General features: G+C 42.0%; 1 protein-coding gene across 4 annotated transcripts; it reads left to right on the forward strand.

Moving 5' to 3' along the window:
* Positions 1-1,481: 1,481 nt before the first annotated feature.
* Positions 1,482-19,200, forward strand: PLEKHS1 (pleckstrin homology domain containing S1). 4 transcript variants are annotated; one of them, XM_064431350.1, is made up of 15 exons: positions 1,482-1,601; positions 3,177-3,311; positions 3,733-3,824; positions 3,916-4,022; positions 5,391-5,525; positions 6,666-6,738; positions 7,359-7,466; positions 8,119-8,211; positions 9,883-9,996; positions 10,965-11,080; positions 12,383-12,592; positions 12,819-12,920; positions 13,302-13,437; positions 14,187-14,280; positions 15,256-19,200. In XM_064431350.1, exons 2-14 carry the CDS (start codon positions 3,281-3,283, stop codon positions 14,253-14,255), a joined length of 1,386 nt encoding a protein of 461 aa, XP_064287420.1. In that variant the 5' UTR covers positions 1,482-1,601; positions 3,177-3,280; the 3' UTR covers positions 14,256-14,280; positions 15,256-19,200. The 4 variants fall into 4 exon arrangements, with proteins under 4 accessions (XP_064287420.1, XP_064287419.1, XP_064287421.1 ...); XM_064431349.1 differs by lacking the exon at positions 1,482-1,601 and adding an exon at positions 2,503-2,693; XM_064431351.1 differs by lacking the exon at positions 1,482-1,601 and adding an exon at positions 2,503-2,693 and having other exon boundaries at positions 9,886-9,996.
* The last annotated feature ends 303 nt before the right edge of the window (positions 19,201-19,503 follow it).

The following is a 19,503-nucleotide window of genomic DNA, read 5'->3' on the forward strand; positions in this document are numbered from 1 at the left end:
AAAAAATTCTTTTGTATTTGTTTGTCACTCAGTCTGGTAAAAACCAACCAAGATATGTCCCAGTCCCTTTCTCTGTAAGGAATGCAGGTGGTCTCTGGCATCTTTTCAGGAGGAGGTTTACAGTGTCAGGGGAAAGGTAGGTTAGAAAAGTAATTTGGCATTGGGTGACTTAGGTTGGACAGGCCATGTCCTCTCTTGGAGTAAACCAAAGTTAGTGGAAGTGTTTTATTGGAAATTCTGTGTTCCACCACTGCTTCATCTTGCCCTTTATACACTAAATTGCACAGTGCTCTAGCAGTGCATGTGAGTGTGTTCTCCCTGCTGCTTCTGCCAAATAGCTCCAGCTTAAGCTATTTTCTGGAATTAAGGATGCTCCTGGTTTAACATGGACAGCCAACATTTCAGTATTTGTTACTTCTCTAGAGGTTCTTTCATGTCTTTATAGTTCATTAGCATTTATTTGCTTGAGATCTAGCCTGTTTTATATTTCTGTGAACAATATTCCCCTGTCTCCAGAACTTCAGGCCAGTTCCAATATATGAGATACAGAAAAATCAGCATAAAATACCAGAATACTCTGCCAGAGAGGAAAGTAACATGGAAAGATTAACTCAAGAGTAGAAGTGAAAGACAGAGAGAAAAACATCCCCTTGTGTCAGGATCAAGATCTCCGCTAGATGAGCATTACTTTAGATCATATCCAGAAAAAATTAATATTTTTTCAAAAGAAGATTGTGTACCAACAGACATCACCCCTGAGTGGTGATACTGAGACAGCTGAGAGCAGCCCATGAGGCTGAAGGAGCCCACTCAGAGTGAGGAGCCCTTGACCCTTTCAGCAGAGCCAGGTTGCTGAATAGTGATTTTAAAAGATTCAGGGTGTTTTAGTTTTTTTCTCTGATAAAATTTATGACTGTTTTCTATTGGAAAGCAATTCCCTTGCCATCTACAGGATTAGCCAGATGGTTTAGTGTGTAAATCGACTTTCATTATTGATACATTGAATGTTTCTGGAGAGAATCCCAAAAATTCACTTTCAGCCAAAACTAACACTGAAATTACCTTGTCATGACGTGGGCAGCACAAGAAATTCTGCTTCACCATTGTATGTTTAACTAAATGATCTTTAAATCTGAAATTTGTTTCAATTTATGGCACTTTTATGATCTTTTAGGGTTCTTACTGCTGCTTTATATTCCAGCCATGGATGGATATTAGGCTTTAGAAACAGCTCAGGAAATGAAGGGACTGTTCAGAAAGCTGAACCAACAAAACCAGGCTGTCTCCAGGATTTTTTTTCTGTGTGGGAGACATTTATCACTGCCTCAAATGGGCATATTTTTCATTGCTTTTAAGTGAATATTAATCCTCTGGATTTCCCCTCTCCAGAGCAGTCTTTGGTTACTTCCCATGCAGAAACAGGAATTTCCTTGTGGGTCATATTTCAGGGTGTTTGTGTTTATACATGGATTATAAGAGGGCAGTCACAATGCAGGGCAAGGTCTCATCGTGTTTTGCTGCAGGAGGCAGGACAGGGAATCTGGACTTACTTGGGGGTGCAATTCTCTAATAACCTTCTTCACCATGAAGACATTTTGCTTGTAAGTATTAACACAGTTTGTTTTCCTTATCTTGGAAATTTTTGAAGTTTTATAATAGCTTTCATCATAATGATTTGAGGCATTTTATTTGCATTTTGACTGAAATGTCTCATTGCATTTCAAAAGGTTTGAAGCAATCAAATCCCTTAATGCCTGGCATACAAAAATCTGAGGGGGTATAATCATGGAATTGGCATTTTGAATTAGACCTATTTACAATGTTTTCTGTTGAAAAGACAACTAGATGTAACAATTAAAACCTTTTTCCCAAAAGGCAGAGTGAGATAGCACAACTAATCTCACAGGTGCTTGTCTATCCATGCAAATCTTGACTTTTACTGACATCCAGAAGAGACTTTTATCCTGTCAGAGACTCTTGGAACATTGTTTTGTAGTAATTGCATCGTTTGCCAGTTGAGGTGACTGTCAGTCACACTGAACAGAACAATACATTGCCTTTCATTGCAACCCCAGGTGTGTGCCCCTACTATTGACTTTGTGTACTGTCATTTTTAGTTTTGGAAATTGCTTTTTTGTCCTTTTATTTTTCTCGTAAGCAACAGATGAAAACTCTAGAAGCAAATTTCATAACAGTTTATCACGGCATTTGGACAACAAATATTTCCTCCCAAAAGACAAAAATTGCAAAGGCTTCCCTGAAAAAAAACCCTAAAAAAAAAAAAACAAAAACAGACAGAAATGTACAGAAACCTCTGATGGACCTAAGCTTGCAGTGGGTCATTCCCATTTAGAGCCGGAACAGGAGAAATAAAAGTTTATAGCTTTAGTTGTGCCTCAGGGGTAAAATTCCATGTGTAACCCACCCCATTCCTGACCAGCCTACTCCTGACGACCATGTTTACTTTTGGCACCATGGAGATAATCACTGAATAAAGAAACAGAGGAAAGCCCTCAAATCTCTCACTGCAGCCAGGGTTCTCAGTAAAGAGACAGGGAGCAGCACTTGTAATCCTTCAGATTTTCCCAGGAGAGGCTCTGTGGCTTCAGGTGGCACAAGAGGTCTGTGTAACCTCATTGTAGTACAACAACTTCCAGCCAAGACCTGATTTTGCAGGGAATGAGAGTTCTGAGGTAAGGCAAAGGGAAACTTTTGAAAAGGCATTGTATTATTAGGACAAACTTGCAAATTATTAAAATTGCCATAGTATTATAACTGTATTTTTTACGTATCTTTTTAACTCTTTAGGCCAAGTTATGCCAGTTTTGTACAGGACTGATCATGCTGGCAAAGCAGTGTCAGAAACATACATGGATGCAGCATTCCTAGGTTACAGGTGTCACCAGTGCAAAGAAAGGGCCAAATGAAATTCTCTTGGCAGCTCTCATCACTTCTAGACAAATCATCTTTTTGGCTTATAAAAGTGGATAATATTTGTTATTTGTAATTTTGTGATTGTATTATAAAATAACAAATATAGCGTATCTGTATAATTTAATATTATATAAAATTATTTATAAATATATTAAAATTAATAGTTATTATGGCTGTTTTATGTATTTTGATCATCAGCATGAAAATAAAACATTGTAAGATTTTTGTTATTTTCTCAACAGCAATTGTGTGTGCAGTGAAATGCTTCTCTGCAGCAAGCAAACTGAAAGGAATTAGCTTCAACACTTTTGCTCTTTTTGTTATCTGGGTGGAAGAAACAATCAGGATGGCTTCTACAAATAAAATAAATTCTGCAGGTATAAAATTTCTTGTATTAAAATTTTTCAGTAGTAAAGTTGTGAGCTCATCTATCCTTAGCTGACTGAATGCCACCTATGAATTTCTTTGGGGGTGTATTTCAGATTACTGATTGTGAAGCTAAATAACACCAGACCCCAAAAGTTAAATAAGATCAGTTAAATAAGACAGCAACTCATGATATCTTCTGAGCCCCTACACTTTCAGAACTATTACTTTGCAGTTTGGGCCAGTTCTCAGCATTAACATCAGGGAAGCAGGGCCTGGCTCTATATTTCATAGCCTTGATTTCTGTTTGTCTTATGGCCATTTAGGCACAGAAGCCCAGTGCTAAGCAACAATTTCCAGTTCAAACAGGTCTTTTTAAAGAGATAATTGGCAGCAAGTTAAGTAATGGTGCTGTTCATTTCCTTTGATTAGTGAGAATTCAAAATATATTTTGCCCTGAAGGTGGAGTCTGCAAGCACGGATTCCTCGTCAAGTCACCACCTCATCAACTTTTCAGCTCACAGGTATACTAGCACAAATTAGTCATATTTCAGCAATCCCTCATATCTGCTATCCTGAATTTGAATGAGACACAAATTTCTTTCTCTTTGGCAGAATTCCTGGAAAAGGCGCCTGTTTGTCCTGTCCAAGTCCAGCACAGGGAATTACATCCTGAAATATCTAAAAGGCCAGCACATAAAAGGCTCCATTGCTGTTGATCAGTATGTAGCTCAAATGCATCATCTTTTTTATTTTAAGTCATGTATCAGCACTCTTCAATGGCCACTGACTGTACAAGAACTTGTTCCTGACTGAACAAGTCAAGATTGGGTTCTTGGTTCAAACCCAATGAACTCCACAAAAGAGTCCCATGGGATTTGTCAGCTTTGGGTGGAACTATGATATATGTAGAAGTGAAAATCCTGAATTGTAATTGTAATTTATTGTAATTACTTTTGTGTGAGTGATTGTGATGTATCAGCCAGTGAGATACCTGGCCTGGCTCCACGATCCCAAGGCTGTGTTCCTGCAGTAGAACACATTTCACCTCCTGTGAGGACAGTGCCATGCTTTCACTAACACGTGAATCACGACAGGCTGTGCCACTCTCAGCTGTGGCACACACCCTTTCCCTGCTTGCAGCTTCACAAAGTGCTTTACAGCTTTGTGCAAAGGTCTCCTGACTTTCTTATAACCCTTTGGGCTGATTATGGTTGCTCACTGCCTTTTGTTCTGCCAAGAAATTGCCCTGCTTGGGTTTGGGTTGGTCATTTCCCTCCTGTCAGCACATGCCTACTGCAGCAAGACTGAGTGTCACTGGCTTTGGACTGGCACCCTTTACCATGCCATGGGTGAAATATGTGCAAGAGAAACAGAAAATGTGATGGGAAATGTAAATATTTCCTGTCAGATCTAGACGTTAATACTGCAGGCTCCTGGAATTGTTAGGCAAGGAGGTCCCCCACCACATTGCTGTTGTGCTTCTTCCATTAAGAGGATTTACATTGTGAAGCTTTCAAAAATATTGCAGCTTGCTCAGTGGTCTGTGGTTACATTATTACCATAATTATTGTTGTTATTACTTTTATTAATTTGGCTTCTTGAAAGTTAATGGAAGTAGCACTTCAAGTGCTTCAAGTACCCATTAAGAGTACTTCTGTTCCTCTTCCCCTCCATTAAAACACTATTAATATACAATTAGTTTCAAATCAAATCTATTGTTTTATAATGGCTAAAAAACTTCCACAAGAAATCTTTCTTACTATTGTCTCTTTTCAAGATTCTGAATTAAACCAAAAGCCCCCTTTTCCAGAAATGAGGATCCGTAGTCTGAGCACTTTGGAAAAGTTAATTTTATATTTTTACCTGGAGATTTTCTTCATTGAAAAGACCACCTCTTTTGAATGTGTGCATTTATTTTCTTGAGCAATTTTTTCTGTGGAAAAATGTTTAACTTTTTCCTTGCAGAGCTCATCATCTTATGCTCTGCTCAGAGTAAAATATGGACATACACACATATATGTGTGTGTCTATTTGTATGTAACTGTGTAGAGTTATAATGTTAATGTTTCCTATGGTTATCTTCACAGAATCATAAGTATTCAAGTTGGCATAAGTAATGCTGAAATTATGGATACGGTGAGGAAGATGTTTAAATGCCTTCCTGAGCAGGTGATGTCCATCATCACTGGAAACAGATGTTACTACCTCATTGGGGACAGCAGGTGGGCATGGCAGGATGTGACAGTGCTGTTAAACTGATGTAGCTCTAAGTTGTGCCCCAAGGAAGGGTCCTGCTCCTTCCCTGCCACTCCCTTCTGTGTCTCAGCTACTGATGGCACAGCTCTGGGATGAGGTGATTCAGCTGCCTGATCCAATGGAAAACAGCTTTTTTCTATGGCATTGCTTCCCTTTACTCGTAGTTGGGTTAATTTTTTGCTGGTCCAGGCAGGTGATCTCACCTTCCCTGCAGCCACCCCGTCACAACTCCCAGCACGTGAAAGCAGAGGGAGCAAAGGGCTGGCAGTGGCACTGCCATTCCAAACTGTGCTGCTCAGGGGACAGGAAAGAGCAGAGACCTTTGCCTTCTCACCCAGCAGCTCCTGGGAGGTAGAGAAGGTTCTGCTCCTCATGGGTAAACAACAATATTGCCTGAAAACTGGGTTATTAATCAAGGGAAGCAGACTGAAGGCAAAACTTGTCCTGGAGGAAAACAGATCCCCAAAGTGCTGGCTGGGGCTTTGCTGCCGCAGGGGGTGTAGTCCATGCTTTTTCAGGCTGGAATTGAGTCCTGAAGAGGGGCAGAAACTGTTTCTGTGGAGGTGATCGGCCAAAGCTCAGTTAGGTGAGGGAGGAGGATGTTTGTCACAGTGCTCCTGTACTGCTGGTTCCCAGCATCTCCTCTTTCCCAGTCACGAGCACATCAGGGGGAATTTTTGCTTTTTTGCAGAAGAGCAGCTGATGTGTGAAATTCTGATAAGAAGAAAAACACATACCTGGGTGCTACTTGAGCGTGCCACCCAGTGCCTTCCCCTGGGGCGCGGCTCTCGCAGCCCGCACCGGGTGGGAAGCATTCCAGAATTAATCCAACTAAATCCACTGCAAGCATGAAAAACAGCTTCAACAGTCCTTTCATGGCATGTTTCTCATCCTGGTGGCCCAAATGCATTCCCAAGCCTTGTTAGCTCTCTGAGTCAGGCTTTGCCATCTGGCTGTGACCACACAAGCACTCTTTCCTGAAACCCTGGGGTGCAGGGTTTTGGGAGTTTTTGTTTTGGGCCCCATAGGAAGAAGCAGGTAGGCAAACAAATTGCTCTTGTGTGTTACCTGTCAGTAAATTTTCACTCCTCTTGTTCCAACTTCAGGCAGGAAATAGACGACTGGGTCACTCTGGTATCTTCAGTCTGCAGGGAGGACAAAAGTGGATGCTGCCCTCAGGTGACATGTTACTGTACTTTATTTTAGAAAAAAAAAGTATTTCTTTTTTTCATTGCAAAACTGTGCAAAGGAATTTTCCTGATCTTTGCCTCGCAAGTTGCCTCTGACCTTGGTTACTCAGATTATATAAATCCTGTACCCTGGCTTTATGCATCAAGCGGGCATTGCCCAATCTGTCTGCACTGGGATTGATTTTACATTGAAGAAACCTCTTTGAAGAGGAAGCTATATGGAAATTAGGGGAGGATTGATATTGTGCTGCAATGAACCACACCTGTGATGCATCGGAGTGAATACTTGTGTGTTATACTTAGTTGTTGTATTTAGGATATATTTACATGTTGTTTTACATCTGTCAATGTTATGAATCAGCTGGAAGCCCTGGTAGTTCAAGTTCAGGCCCAAGTTTCTGCACCTTGTCAGCCAGCCAGGCCCACCAGTTTAGACTCAGCACTAAGCACTCACACCCCCGCAGCTTCCATACAGCTCAAAGCAGGGCAAATTTATGTCTGCCTAAAAAATGCCATGCAGACAATTTGCTCTAGTGAGATGTGTCAGTACATTTTAGCCCACACCCAACAGGTGCCTGTTTTCTTATACTGTTTTTCCCTTGTTTCTAGAACCAAGATCTTCCAAATGCAGAAGTCAAAAGCCGGACTTCCTCTTTGCCACCATCCTTGAATTCCATAGATGTGGCCAGCCTTCCAGACAAACCAAGCTACCAGAAGGTAAACAAATTAAATGTCCTTAATAATGAGTCTGTGCCTAGGCATGATTGTGACATTTCTTTTGCACAGTTGGGGTTTTTTAACATCAAAAGCTGTTCAGAGTTTCTGCAGTGGGTTTCTTCTGGTGGGGACCCTGAGTGGGACCTGGGTGTAACACTACAGAGTCCCCACAAGGGAAACACTTTAGAGGCAAGCCTGCATGTAAGTGAAGGCAATGAGAGACAATACTCCCTGCTTGTCTCAACTGACTGGCAAATTTTAGTGAATATTAAGTAAACTCCTGAAGATTTGCTTTGACATGCCTTGGCAGAGGCATGTGATGATTGTTTTGGCAGCTGCTAGCCACATTCCTCCTGGTTTGTGATTGTGCTTTTATTTCTCTCTCTCTCTTTTTAGGCTGTAAAGCTTAGAGGAGAGTTCAGATCAAATTCCTCTCTGCCTTACTGACTTTCCCCTCAATATTTAAATGGAAGGGAGGGAAAACACTGCTGCTGTCCCATAGTGATTGCAGTCCAGTGTCAGGGTGAAGGAATTGCTGAGTTTCTGTAGTCACACAGCTCTGTGCAAATGGCTCGGTGACAGGAAGCTGAATGTGGGTCAAGCACCTCCAGTGTATCTTTATGAGGAGTTAACTTTTTTCCTTTTTATACAGGAGAATGGTTCCTCAGAAGACAAGAACAGGCCTTATTCAGATCCTGGCCCCCATCAGGCTCAGCGTGACTCACCAAGAGTTCTTCCAAGCCCGGTGAGCAGAACAAATCAAACAGCTCTTGCCTTGCTCCATCTGCAGAAGTGAATATTGGATTTTATCTCACCTGGGTATTTGTGACCATAGATTATCCACCTTCTTTCCTAGCACATCAAGTTGATTTCCTCTATGAAAGCTTCCTAAATATTTAGTCAGTTTTCATGTTTACCACTGAAAATGATCTCCTAAAAACTTGCTTGAAATGCCTGTGTCCAGGGGTTTTGGAGTCAGAGCCTCAGTTTCTCTGCAGCAACTGCAACTTGTGGCAGCTCTCACAAACTTGATGAAGAAAGTTCTGCATTTACAATGGTTGAGGATTTGTCCCTCCCTGCACATTTCTCAGCTGTGCCACAGTTGTTCCTAAATGGTTTATTTCTTCAGCCTTTGCCGGTAGCAATGGAGTCAATGTAACTAAATTACAGAACAAGAGCTTGTTAAATTGAGGCACGTCTTAGAACTGACCTTCTGTCAGCATTAATATGTCTTCAAGTAATTTCACTTCCATATCTAGCAGGAGTGATTTGGAAAGATAAAAAGATGAATGTTATCTTGTATTAGTGGCTAAGTGCTCTGACCTGTGTTCCCTGAACTGGTGCCTGCAGCAGTTTTCCTCTGCCGTGGATTGCTGCCTTTGCAGCAGAGTCAAGAGCACAGAAGGCACAACCGAGGCTCTACCAGATCACTCTGCAGCTTAAACCCATCTTTACTAACAGTTTATGCATTGACCTCTGACCTGGAGTGGCTGAGACACAGGGCAAAAGATCTGTTCTGCTATCACAGCTAACAGGGTGGTAAATCACATGCTGCAATCACCATCCTTGTATATAGGCTGACAGCAAGTGTGAGATAATACAGCTAAATTTAGTGGAAAGCAGTGAATAGTTGAAACTGCATTGCAATGCCATGGGCAGTCAGCATAGCCCAGCTGATGCACAGTACTTTATAAAGTTGCAGTAATTCGTTTGTGAGTCCGAGCTCTGAAATGCACTGAGTTAACCCTTGGCCTGATTTTAACCAGTGCTGCTCTGGGTGTATGTCAAGAATTTCTTTGTGTCTGTTCCTTATGCATACCTTTCCTGTCTTATTAATTCTTCTCATACTTACAATGCCTCAGAGAGCAGGTAATATTATATGCAGCTGTTCAGGCTAAGACAGGCTGACCATGAGGGTTAGAAGATAAGGGATTTGGATTTTAGCTTTTTAGCCTGAAGCAGAGGGAATAGCACAAAGCTCATGTTTCTGTTTTGGCATGTGTGAAAAATAAATAACCTTGCTGTATAGAGAACAAGAAACAACAATATTTGTCCATTGGATAAAAATGTTTCTCTTGCCTCATAAGTTTAACATCTGCTGACATCTCTGGACCTATTCTCTGCTCAGTGACATGCAGACAACTGACTTCCTTACTAATCCCTTGTATTTACTTCCTTTTAGCAGTGTGAGTCCCCATTTCAAGCATCTGATGTGTTTTGCTTTTTATTGGTGGTTCCCTCATCCAGGCCCAGATCTTGATAACACTTTGTTAAGTAATTATCCCTCATGCAAACAGGATGTATCTTACCATGTTTTCTGTGAATATTTACTGATTCTGTTACTTCTCCACAAAAAGGAAAAAATGCATGTTATTCTGTATAACTGAGCCTGTTAAATACAAACCCATTCTTTCAGCAGGATAAAATTCTGGGAAGAAGTGAGGAAAACCTGCTGTTGTCAGATCCAGAGGAAAACATGAAAAAGAATGAAGAAGATTATTACCAAACTCCCAGCAATGTTTTAGCTAAGGTAGTTTCTCAGCTGTGAGTTCTGCTGCTCTGTTAACAGCTCCAAGGACACAGGAGACATTTAATGAGCCAAAGAGGAACTGGTAGGAGGAACCACTTGTACCTTGTAAAAGGAATACATAGTTAAAGCAATAGGTAATAGAGCTTTCATTTATACAAGACTAAAAAATACACTGGACTCATTCAAAGGATCTTCCTGGTGCAAAGTGGCATTTTGACAAAAACATTGCCGATTTTGTTGAAATCCCCCAAAGTGACTGTTTCATTGTTAATGGCTTTTGCCTATTGTATAATGGGGTAGGGTTGGGTTTTTTTCTGAAATTGGAAGCTTCATTTAGAGAATGTAACAGTACATTAGTTTTATGTATTTTGAAATGTAATTCTGTTGAAAACCAGTAAGCTGCATAAAAGCAGTACTTTTAAAACACTGCAGTACATTTTGGTATCCACGTTTCACTGTGAAACAAGGCAGCAGGAGAAATCATGCTGTTAATTTTATACAAATTTTGACACCTGATTTGGGAGGCTAATTTCAGGAGAAGATAAGTGGTCAGAAGTGGTTAGTTTTCTGCAGAAGTCACAGACTGTACACCTGACTGAAGGACATTAACAATGGTGATGTGATCACATAATACAAGTGCTCTAGGTCAAGCATACCCAAAGTACAAGTCTTCTTTTTCAGTCTGCTTAAATTAAAAGGCAACAATTTTATTTTTTTCTTTTGGTGGTAGTACTTCAGAATATAGCTGGTCTCTGGCAGTGCCAATAATTCCAGCATTACCTTTTAAGTTTCAAGCACCTTTCTGGCTCCTAGTTTCTGGGAATTGACTGATTTGAGGAAACCCAGGCTATATTAGCCAATATGTTTAAACACCATGAACACTGAACAAAATAAGGAAATTAATAGGAGTTACTTCTGTAGGCAGGGCAATGACATTAATGCCTTACATTGCTGTGTGTTTCTGACAGTGCACTACTGAAGTACCAAAGCCTGACCCTACAGCTGAGTCTAATGTCCCTGTGCAAGAGGAGCCAGTGCAGAAGAACCCAGTAAAGGAGAACATTTATATGTCAATGAAATCACTGTAAGTAACAACTTCACTAAAGTTTTGGAAATTAAATGTGGCACAGCAATAGATATAGAGCTGACATCTCTGGTATTTGCATAACAAGATCTAGAGGCTGCTTCTTGTTTGAATGAGTCCTTGTTGGGTCTTAGTTCACAAAGTTCAGCATTCATGGGAACATTGGAGTCAAATTCAAACTCATAAACATGAAATTTAAGCTCACACTGCAGACTCCTGCACTTACACAGGCTCTCACTATACAATGCAGCACCTTTTGTTGACTCATACTTTTTCTGGGTTTTCATGACAACAGCTCACCACTTTAGTGAGTCACTGCAGCCAAGCTCCCACAGCCTTTCAGACAGGTGCTCTCCAAAGCAGGCAGCATTATCTAGAGGTTAAAAGAGAAAGGTGGGGATGGGGCATTAGCTCCCAGCTTTTGCATGAAGAAGTTGTGTGGGTTAGGACACATCCTCCCTTTCATCTGGCCATCCAAAGAGCAGCTCTGTTGCTGTGTGTTTTGAAGGTACAGTGTTTGCCATGTCACAAAGAAGGACCTGAACTTTGTGTCACAGTTCTAGGGCCACAAGGAAACTCTACAACCTCCACAATATAGCACTGAATACTGCAGAGAACAGTGACTGCAGGGTAAGGCTCCTCCTGAGCCAGAGGAGGGGTCAGTAGCTGACAGCTGTGGCCTGACACCTACAGACAGATCTTGGGCCACATGGAGGAAGACATCTGGAAATGCAGACCCATGAACCAGACAATCCCAATAGATTAATTCAAGCTTCTCTGTGTCTTTGGGACACCCCAGAGGGAATAACTATAAAAATTCACAAGGTTATGCCATCTGAGTTAAAATAAACCAAGAGCAGCTTTTGCTACTAACCCCAGTCTTGTTTGGGGCACAATGGGGAGTCAGCTCCAGGCAATATAAGGCTTATCAAATAAAACTAAAATGATTTCAAGTAGTTCTGAGTTATCACATCTCCCAAGGGACAGCTTTACATCCCTGCAGAACCCAGTACAGCCAAGGCAAACAATCTGTACTCAGTTTCTTTGTCAAGGCTTGCTGTTAGCTGAAATGTTTCCAGGCTTAATAAATAGTTTTTGCATACTGAAAACGTTTATTTTGAGATTTATGATCCATATTTAGAAGAGCTGTTTATTTTACTTAGATTTTATTTTGTCCACTGGATATTCTACAAGAACTTGTTATTCTTTGCTTTATTGAGGGCTGCTTGATCCAACTTCAAACACAGCAAGAGTGCCAAAAATTGTCAAACCCCTTAATTTTTTATCATCATTCCTCTTTAGTAAGCTGCTGGATGAGACATGCCAGCCCGCATGCAGACGTGATGGGCTCCCATCCCCTCCCAAATGCCAGAACAACAGTGCATGTCCAAGAGACTTGGAAGCAGACAAAGACACAAAATTCCCAGAAAGCAGCACCAGCCTGCAGCCAGCCCTCCAGAAAAGGCAAAGCTCAGTACCCCTCTCAGTGGTTCACCTGTCTATACTGCTCAGGTAAGTGTCTTCTCCAGCTGGTAGCAGAGGAGACAGACGTGTTCATGGGTTCCATCTTGCCAAGCCTCTCAGCATCCCAGAGGCACTTTAGTCATGCTTTTAGTCACAGCATTTAGTTTTAGGGAGTCTGCAAGGAGCAGGGAGCTGGACTCAATAATCCTTATGGGTCCCTTCCAATTGGAGCTGTTCTGTGATTCTGTGGTTTCTGATGTTTTTTCTCTCACAGTCAAGTTACAGATGAGATGCAGGTGCAGAAATTGGATATTTTCGTACCCCTGGCTGATATCAACAATTACCTAAAGCTTACTGAAGCAGCAGGACGAATATGGTAAGTGTGGATGTCTTGTGGCAGTGCCTGTGAGATGGGAATAAGTGACAGGCACAGAAGTGTTCAACTGCAGACACCCATGTGCACTTTTGGCAGGGCAGAACAGGGCAGGGGCAGTGCTTGCTGGCACTTCAGTGGTTCCTTCTGCTCTCTCCAATTATTTTTGTACTTGAGTTTGTATTTCAAATGCTGTTGTAAAGAAGATTCTAGCATGCTGTGTAATAATTAGTGATGGTTTCAACCAGAACCAGACCAAAAATTTACAAAGTCATTGAACATGTGTGTCATTTCCAGAGGGCAGCCCCATGAATGCAGTCCTGCCCAGAAAGTGCAGTGATACAGGATATCCTGTGTGTTTCCTTTGTTGTCTGCCCTCCACAGCATCTCACAGTGGGCTGGTCCTCGCAGGCTGGGGTGTTTGTTTAACCACGGAGACCACGTGGTGGCTGTGAATGATCTGCAGCCCCAGGGTGTGGAGGAGGCTTACTTCTTCATCAGCAGGTCCACGAGAAAGGAGGTAAGCTTGACTGACCTTGACTCAAATGTACCAAGCCAAATGAGAAAGCAATTCCCTTTTTTGCATTTCAATTCAAACCAGTTTACTCTGGTGTAAGTTTGGCATGAATAATCCAGCACCAAGTATCTCCTCAGCATCATTCTGATGTGGTGTCTTGTATTCCTGAGCTGTGTGGGGAACACAAGGTCAGCACTGCAGAGTTTGAAGAAGACTTTGAGCAACACCAAGAGATGTTACTGGGCGACCATAAACTAGAGTTACTTGGGATTTTTATCCCTAATGCATATAAATTGCAAGTTTTGGGAAATAAACCATTGCCTCCAGGGGATGTGTCGTTGCTTATAGTGGTTTGGGTATTGAGGGCAGAGCCCTGGACTCCTATGTCCTATTGCTTATCAAGCACTACACATCTCCTTGTGTGAGACTGTGTTTTTTGAAGAACCTGGGACATTTCTAAGATGTTCTTTAAACCAACTGTGATCCACAACATGTTTCTGAACTCATATTTCAGTATTCAGGTTCATGACCCATATCCAAACACATTCATATTTGAATTCTGCTGAGAAGGTTGAGGTCATGAGATGCTATTGCCATCTAATGAAAGGAAAGGCAGTCTCAGCAAGGAAAAAAATACTCATCTCTCTTTATGGAGAATTTTTATTTAGTTAGTTCAAATACAAGTCAGATAGTTGCACAAATATTGATCAGATATAACAAGTTTTAAAAATGTCCCTTTTTTTCTTTTTAAGGTGAAACTTACTGTATGTAGGATTCCACATTCAGATACCTTCCATGCTAAAGGCTGCTCATGTTCCTGAAAAAAAAAAAGACCTCAATGATTAAGTAAGTGCCAACACTCAAGGGAAAAGATCGGGGAGGAGAAGGTGATATATGTAGAGATAATCATCTTCTTGAGCTGCCAGACATCTTCTGCTGCTGAAGTACAAAGCACGGAGAATGTGGATTTCGATTTATGTCCTAATAACTTATTTTGTGGCATGAATGGCATGTGTTTGGCTTATATTTCATGTCGCCCTGTATTTCTGTCACATGGAAGAAAATGAGGGTTAGATAATTTACCTGACCTTTGTGCTGTGTATATTTTTCATTTCAGCAGGAAATACTGGTTTGTGCCTCTGTTCACCTCTTTACACTGAGTTACAATGGTTTATTAGTGAACTCCTAAGCAGCTAGAGGTGGGCAAACAACCAGCATTTGGACTAAAGCTGTGTTTTCCCTGGGTTGCCCTTAGCTACTGAAAGGCTTAGGTGAGCTAGGAGCTGCAGTGTTGGAGGAAAGGCTGGTGTATAAAATGTTGTGCAGTGATTCAGTGGGGTCTCCTTTAGTGTTATGCCCCTCTTATGATACAGTGGCAAAAGTGCATCCAAGGGATGGCAGGAAGAAGAGCTGGTTGGAGAAAGGATGTGTCTGGAGCACCTTTGGGTTCATTGACAGCCAAAATAAGCCCTAAGTGAGAAAGCAATTCATGGATTTGGGAGAGAGAAGGGCTGACCTGCTCTGTGAAAAGTAAAGCCAGCTGGTGCAACTTAATTCAGTAGCAAATTTGACAAATTTGCTGGACTTAAAAAAATATAGTTATAAAATTTTATTCAGCTGAAGATGAAAACAGCATCAGTAACTCAAAACAGACAAACACAAATATGTATATAATCTCTTCAGACTCAGCTTCTTTTCAAAAGATTAATTTCCAGACTGAATGTTTCCACAGCCTGTCACTTCTGCCTTTGAGATAAGAGTGCTCAGGACATGCTTGTTTCTCAAGGTGGAAAGGATCACATTTTGATTTTTCTGTTTCAGTGGTGTTCAAAGGCCTGTTTGTGCTGAATTCTGCATAAATACAGAGGGAACTCCCAGTTCTGGAACTACAGAGGCTGAAAATATAAAACACATTCCTTGGGAGCTCTTCTCCAAAGCTGCTGTGGGAGTCCCATGCTCTGCACTGCTGCTTTGAGCACAGCAAATCCATTTCTGCCCAAGGAGCCCCGAGGGATGGGATGGCTGGCTGTCACCATCCAGGGCTTCTTCCAGCCCTGAAACTCTGACAGTCTGCTAGGACAGTCCTCACGGCCTGAATCCTAAAATCAGAGATCACCTACTTCAAGAGCATCTACTGAGAATTTCATCCTCAGCCTTTCCTGGCCAAAGTTTGCCTCAGCTCTTCTGAACTTTGGAAAAGGAAAGTCCAAACTTTTCTGTGTTCCTCCAAGGCTCAATCTCTGTAAAATCAGGAAGTTATTTTCTAATATTTATCCTAGACAAATTTTTCAGAAAATTAACATGACTTTTTTCTTGCCCTGTTTTCAGTGGGCAGAGGGAACATTTGGATTGCCACTGTCTGCACAGAAATCTTCATTGTGGAAGATATTTTTTCTATTCTCCCTTCTCTTTTCCTTAGACCAAACATCCTCCATTCTTCCATCATTCTTTCAAATGGATCCTGAAAATGGTAATGCGAGACAAATTCCTTGTGTTTCCAGTTATGGATGAACCAAGGAGGTGAGAAATTGAAATTTAAAGAATTCAATTCAAATTGACTTCAAAGAATTCAAATTCTTTTTGAGTTTCATCAGAAAGAAATCCAAAGCCATGAAGCAATTTCCTAGAACTTTAGAGAAACATTTCTCCAAAGAGGTGAATTAGTGAGGAAGATCCCCCATGGTGGTGGGAGAGGAGCCACCTCCATGGAACCTGCTGCTGAAGCAGATGCTGAGCACTGCATGCTGCACCTCTCAGCCATGGAAGAATGATACTTTTGGACAAAACTAGCATTTGGTTAGATATAGCACAGAATATATACACAGAATAATTCCAGAATGTTTTAGAGAACTGGGGGATTACTTCTGTGCTTAAGTAAACAGTTACAGATGTGTGACTCCATAATTGATCATTATGTCAGTTTGCACAATGCTAAATGCAGATAATTAATGTCACATATTGGCTGATTCATAACACTTACAGAGACACAATATGGAAATTACATTGGTACAGTAAATTCTGGTAGGGTGTGCGAAGCTGTCTGCCCACATATGATTAATAAATGTCCTAACACTTTACAACACATTGTATGCAGCAAAACACCTCATTTTCTCCTAACATGGCCCCTCCTTGCCCTGCAAAGATTACCTGTAACTTCCCAGTGATCTGCAGCTGAGTCACTTAACAGCCCATTAAAAAAAAAAATAAATCTTCACTTAAATAAAGATGTAGGTTGTTTCCCTGGCTGTTAATTTGTGGGACGTTCCTATGCTGCTCTCACTCATTAGTGGCTGCCAATATTTCCCCGTGGATTCCCAAACTTGACTCATGCTCTTTCTACTGCAGCATCTAGCTAGGAAGATGGCAATTGCCCAGGAGAAAAGCAAGTCCTGGAAAAGAGATAAAGTAATGGTGAGGGAAGTCTCTGTATTGATGTGAGGTCATTGAAGTCAAGAAAAATAAAAAGCCCATTGAACAGAAAGCACAAACCAGACCACACAAGCTCCACACTTCCTCCCAAGGGCAACACTGCTGAGAACTGGGCTTGGAGTCATAAAGTGATCAAGAGAGCACAGGTCCTGCAGGAGAATGAGTCCAGCCAGGGAAGGTTATCTGTGCAGTGCCCACCCTGAAGTGAGCCAGAGACAAGCTCTGTGAAATGCTTAATTCTCTTGTTAGAGGCCCTCCAGCCTGGGGGATTGGAGGGATAGCTATATATGCAATGGGGATGTCTACATAAATACCTACATATTTAACAGGGATATCTAAGTAACAACCAGACATACTTCAGTGTGGCTGGAATTTCTGCAAAGGGAGGCAAAGAGGAGCAGCTGCAGTAAAGGAGAGTGATGATACCCTGCACACTGCAGAGAGAGTGGATCAGTGGTGAGCTGAGGACACCAGGTGCTTAATCTGTGTTTTGCCCCAGATTTTCTGGTGACCTCAGGAGAGCCATTTCCTCACACATACTCAGTAACATTCAAGGAGTGGTTTCAGACACATTTGCATCATGCTGTCCCTTACCATGAATGTGCTCTCCAGCACCACATTCAATACTAGGAATTGCTTTATCTCCCAGAAAATTCCTGGAAAAGCCTCCATCAGACCTGTATGTTACAGGTTTGAGGGTGGGTTCATCGATGCCCTGTGCTGTGGGGAGGTGCTGATGTGCTGGTTCCATGCCAAGGGAGAAGCCACCCTTGACGCTCTGCAGAAACTGGCTCACCTGAGTCCCTGCAGGCACTCTGTCCTGAGGGAACGTGGGGTGATGTTCCCACTTCCCTGCAAGGACCTGGCTCACATCATCTGTGCTGCTCATGGAAATCTGCACCAGCAGGGACTGTGGAAATCTTCCCAGTCACATGGATTCCTCCAGCATTGCAGGCCCTTTAGGGGACACACTAATATTTACAAAGGTGTTTCCCTGCTGGTGCTCCCTTGGTCAGAGCAGGGGCTGGAAAGTGCATGTCCTGAGTGTCTGCCTTGGGTCTCTGGAGATGACAGGGTAATCTGAGGTGCTCCAAGGGCTTTTTTGGTTTGTTTCTCAGGGATGAACACTCCTTCCATGTACAGGCCTCACCATAGCCAGCCACTTCCCTCCTGCAGGCTGGCCAGCAAGTCACTGGGAGGAACATGGAACATGCCAGGCAGTTCCTAGAAATGCCACTGGAATTTTGAATGCTCCTTTTGGCCCCTTACCACCTTCTAAATTATTGCATCCCTTAAAGAAGTGGAGAAGCCAGACAAGGTTGATACAAATCTTTCATTCAGGAAAATCACTTTAAGTGAAGCCATACCTTCCCTGTGAGGACCCTCAGTGACCAGGAGCCCCGTGCTTGCTGCTGACAGCTCCTTGGTGGCTCCATCTATCAGCAGGACCTGCACTTTGGGGGGCACCAGGCTGCTCTGGTGGCAGCAGGACTGGACTTGCCACAGCAGGTGTCTGGCCATGTTCAGTTTTTCATCCTGGGGTGGCTGAGTTGATCTGTGCCTGGGAATTTGTTTTGTTTATAACCCAGCAGTGGAGGATGAAGTTGAAGCATTGGTGGGAGCACAGAGAGCATGGCTATCAGTGGTGCTAATCTCCTTTTAAAATGTTGGATATTTGTGATGTTTATCAGTAAGTGCATCACTGAGCTTCAGCCTTTTTTAAATTTTCTGCTTCTGTAAATTTTCCCAAGAAATCTGTTTCTGTCTGTGCCGATAAAACACAGCATAAAGCCATGGTTTATGCCTCAAGGCTGTTGGAAGGATACTACCTCCTTCAGTGATGAGGGTTGCACAATTTTTTTTTTAAACAAGATAAGCCAATGTTTTTGAGTAGTTGCTCCTCAGCAGCATCTACTGATCAGTCACATATTCTACACCAGAACACTTTTTGCCAAAATAATCTCATTTATATGCTAAATGTCCTGAAACTAAGTGCCCTACAGGAATTTTGGCCTTCTGTCCTCCAATTTGCTCCTCTTCCATTTTATTCAATGTCCAAAGTAATTCTTCACAGATGTCATTTTGCTTCCAAGCAATTGCCCTTGTGCTCCAGTTTCTAAGAATAAAAGTGAATTCTGGCAGTGTAACATTTCTGAGAAATCCCCAGTAGTAGAAAAGTAGCTGGGTGTAGAACAAAGAGGAAGGTAAACTCAGTCATGAGGAACAACTATAAACAGCAAGAGGGACTGTGGATAGGAAAAAAAAATATGTCAAAGATGGTAAAAGAGGAGCTCTCTGCTGTAAGTACATTTTTGTTATACTTGCTGTATATTAAAAAAAAAAAAAAAATTAACAGTCTGCTTCAGATTATTTCCCAGCATCAGACAAGTGTCTTTTTTTGTAGCACCTTCTCTCAAGGTCAGCTAAAACCTTGAAAAAACCCAGAGTAAATATGTGTCCAGTCTCTCTGGCACCTGGATGAAACATCCCCTGCACAGTGCTCTGGTCACCCTGGGACCTCTCCATCCATTTGTCTTTTTAAGTTCAGCCAGTGGCACACATGCTGATGATCACAGGCTGATCAGTGCAGGGGTGTTTTGGCACTGCAGCCAGGAGACAGGAGGGTGTCTGTGCCTGCAG

This window comes from Passer domesticus, chromosome 8 (assembly GCF_036417665.1).
Source record: "Passer domesticus isolate bPasDom1 chromosome 8, bPasDom1.hap1, whole genome shotgun sequence".
NCBI lineage: Eukaryota > Metazoa > Chordata > Aves > Passeriformes > Passeridae > Passer > Passer domesticus.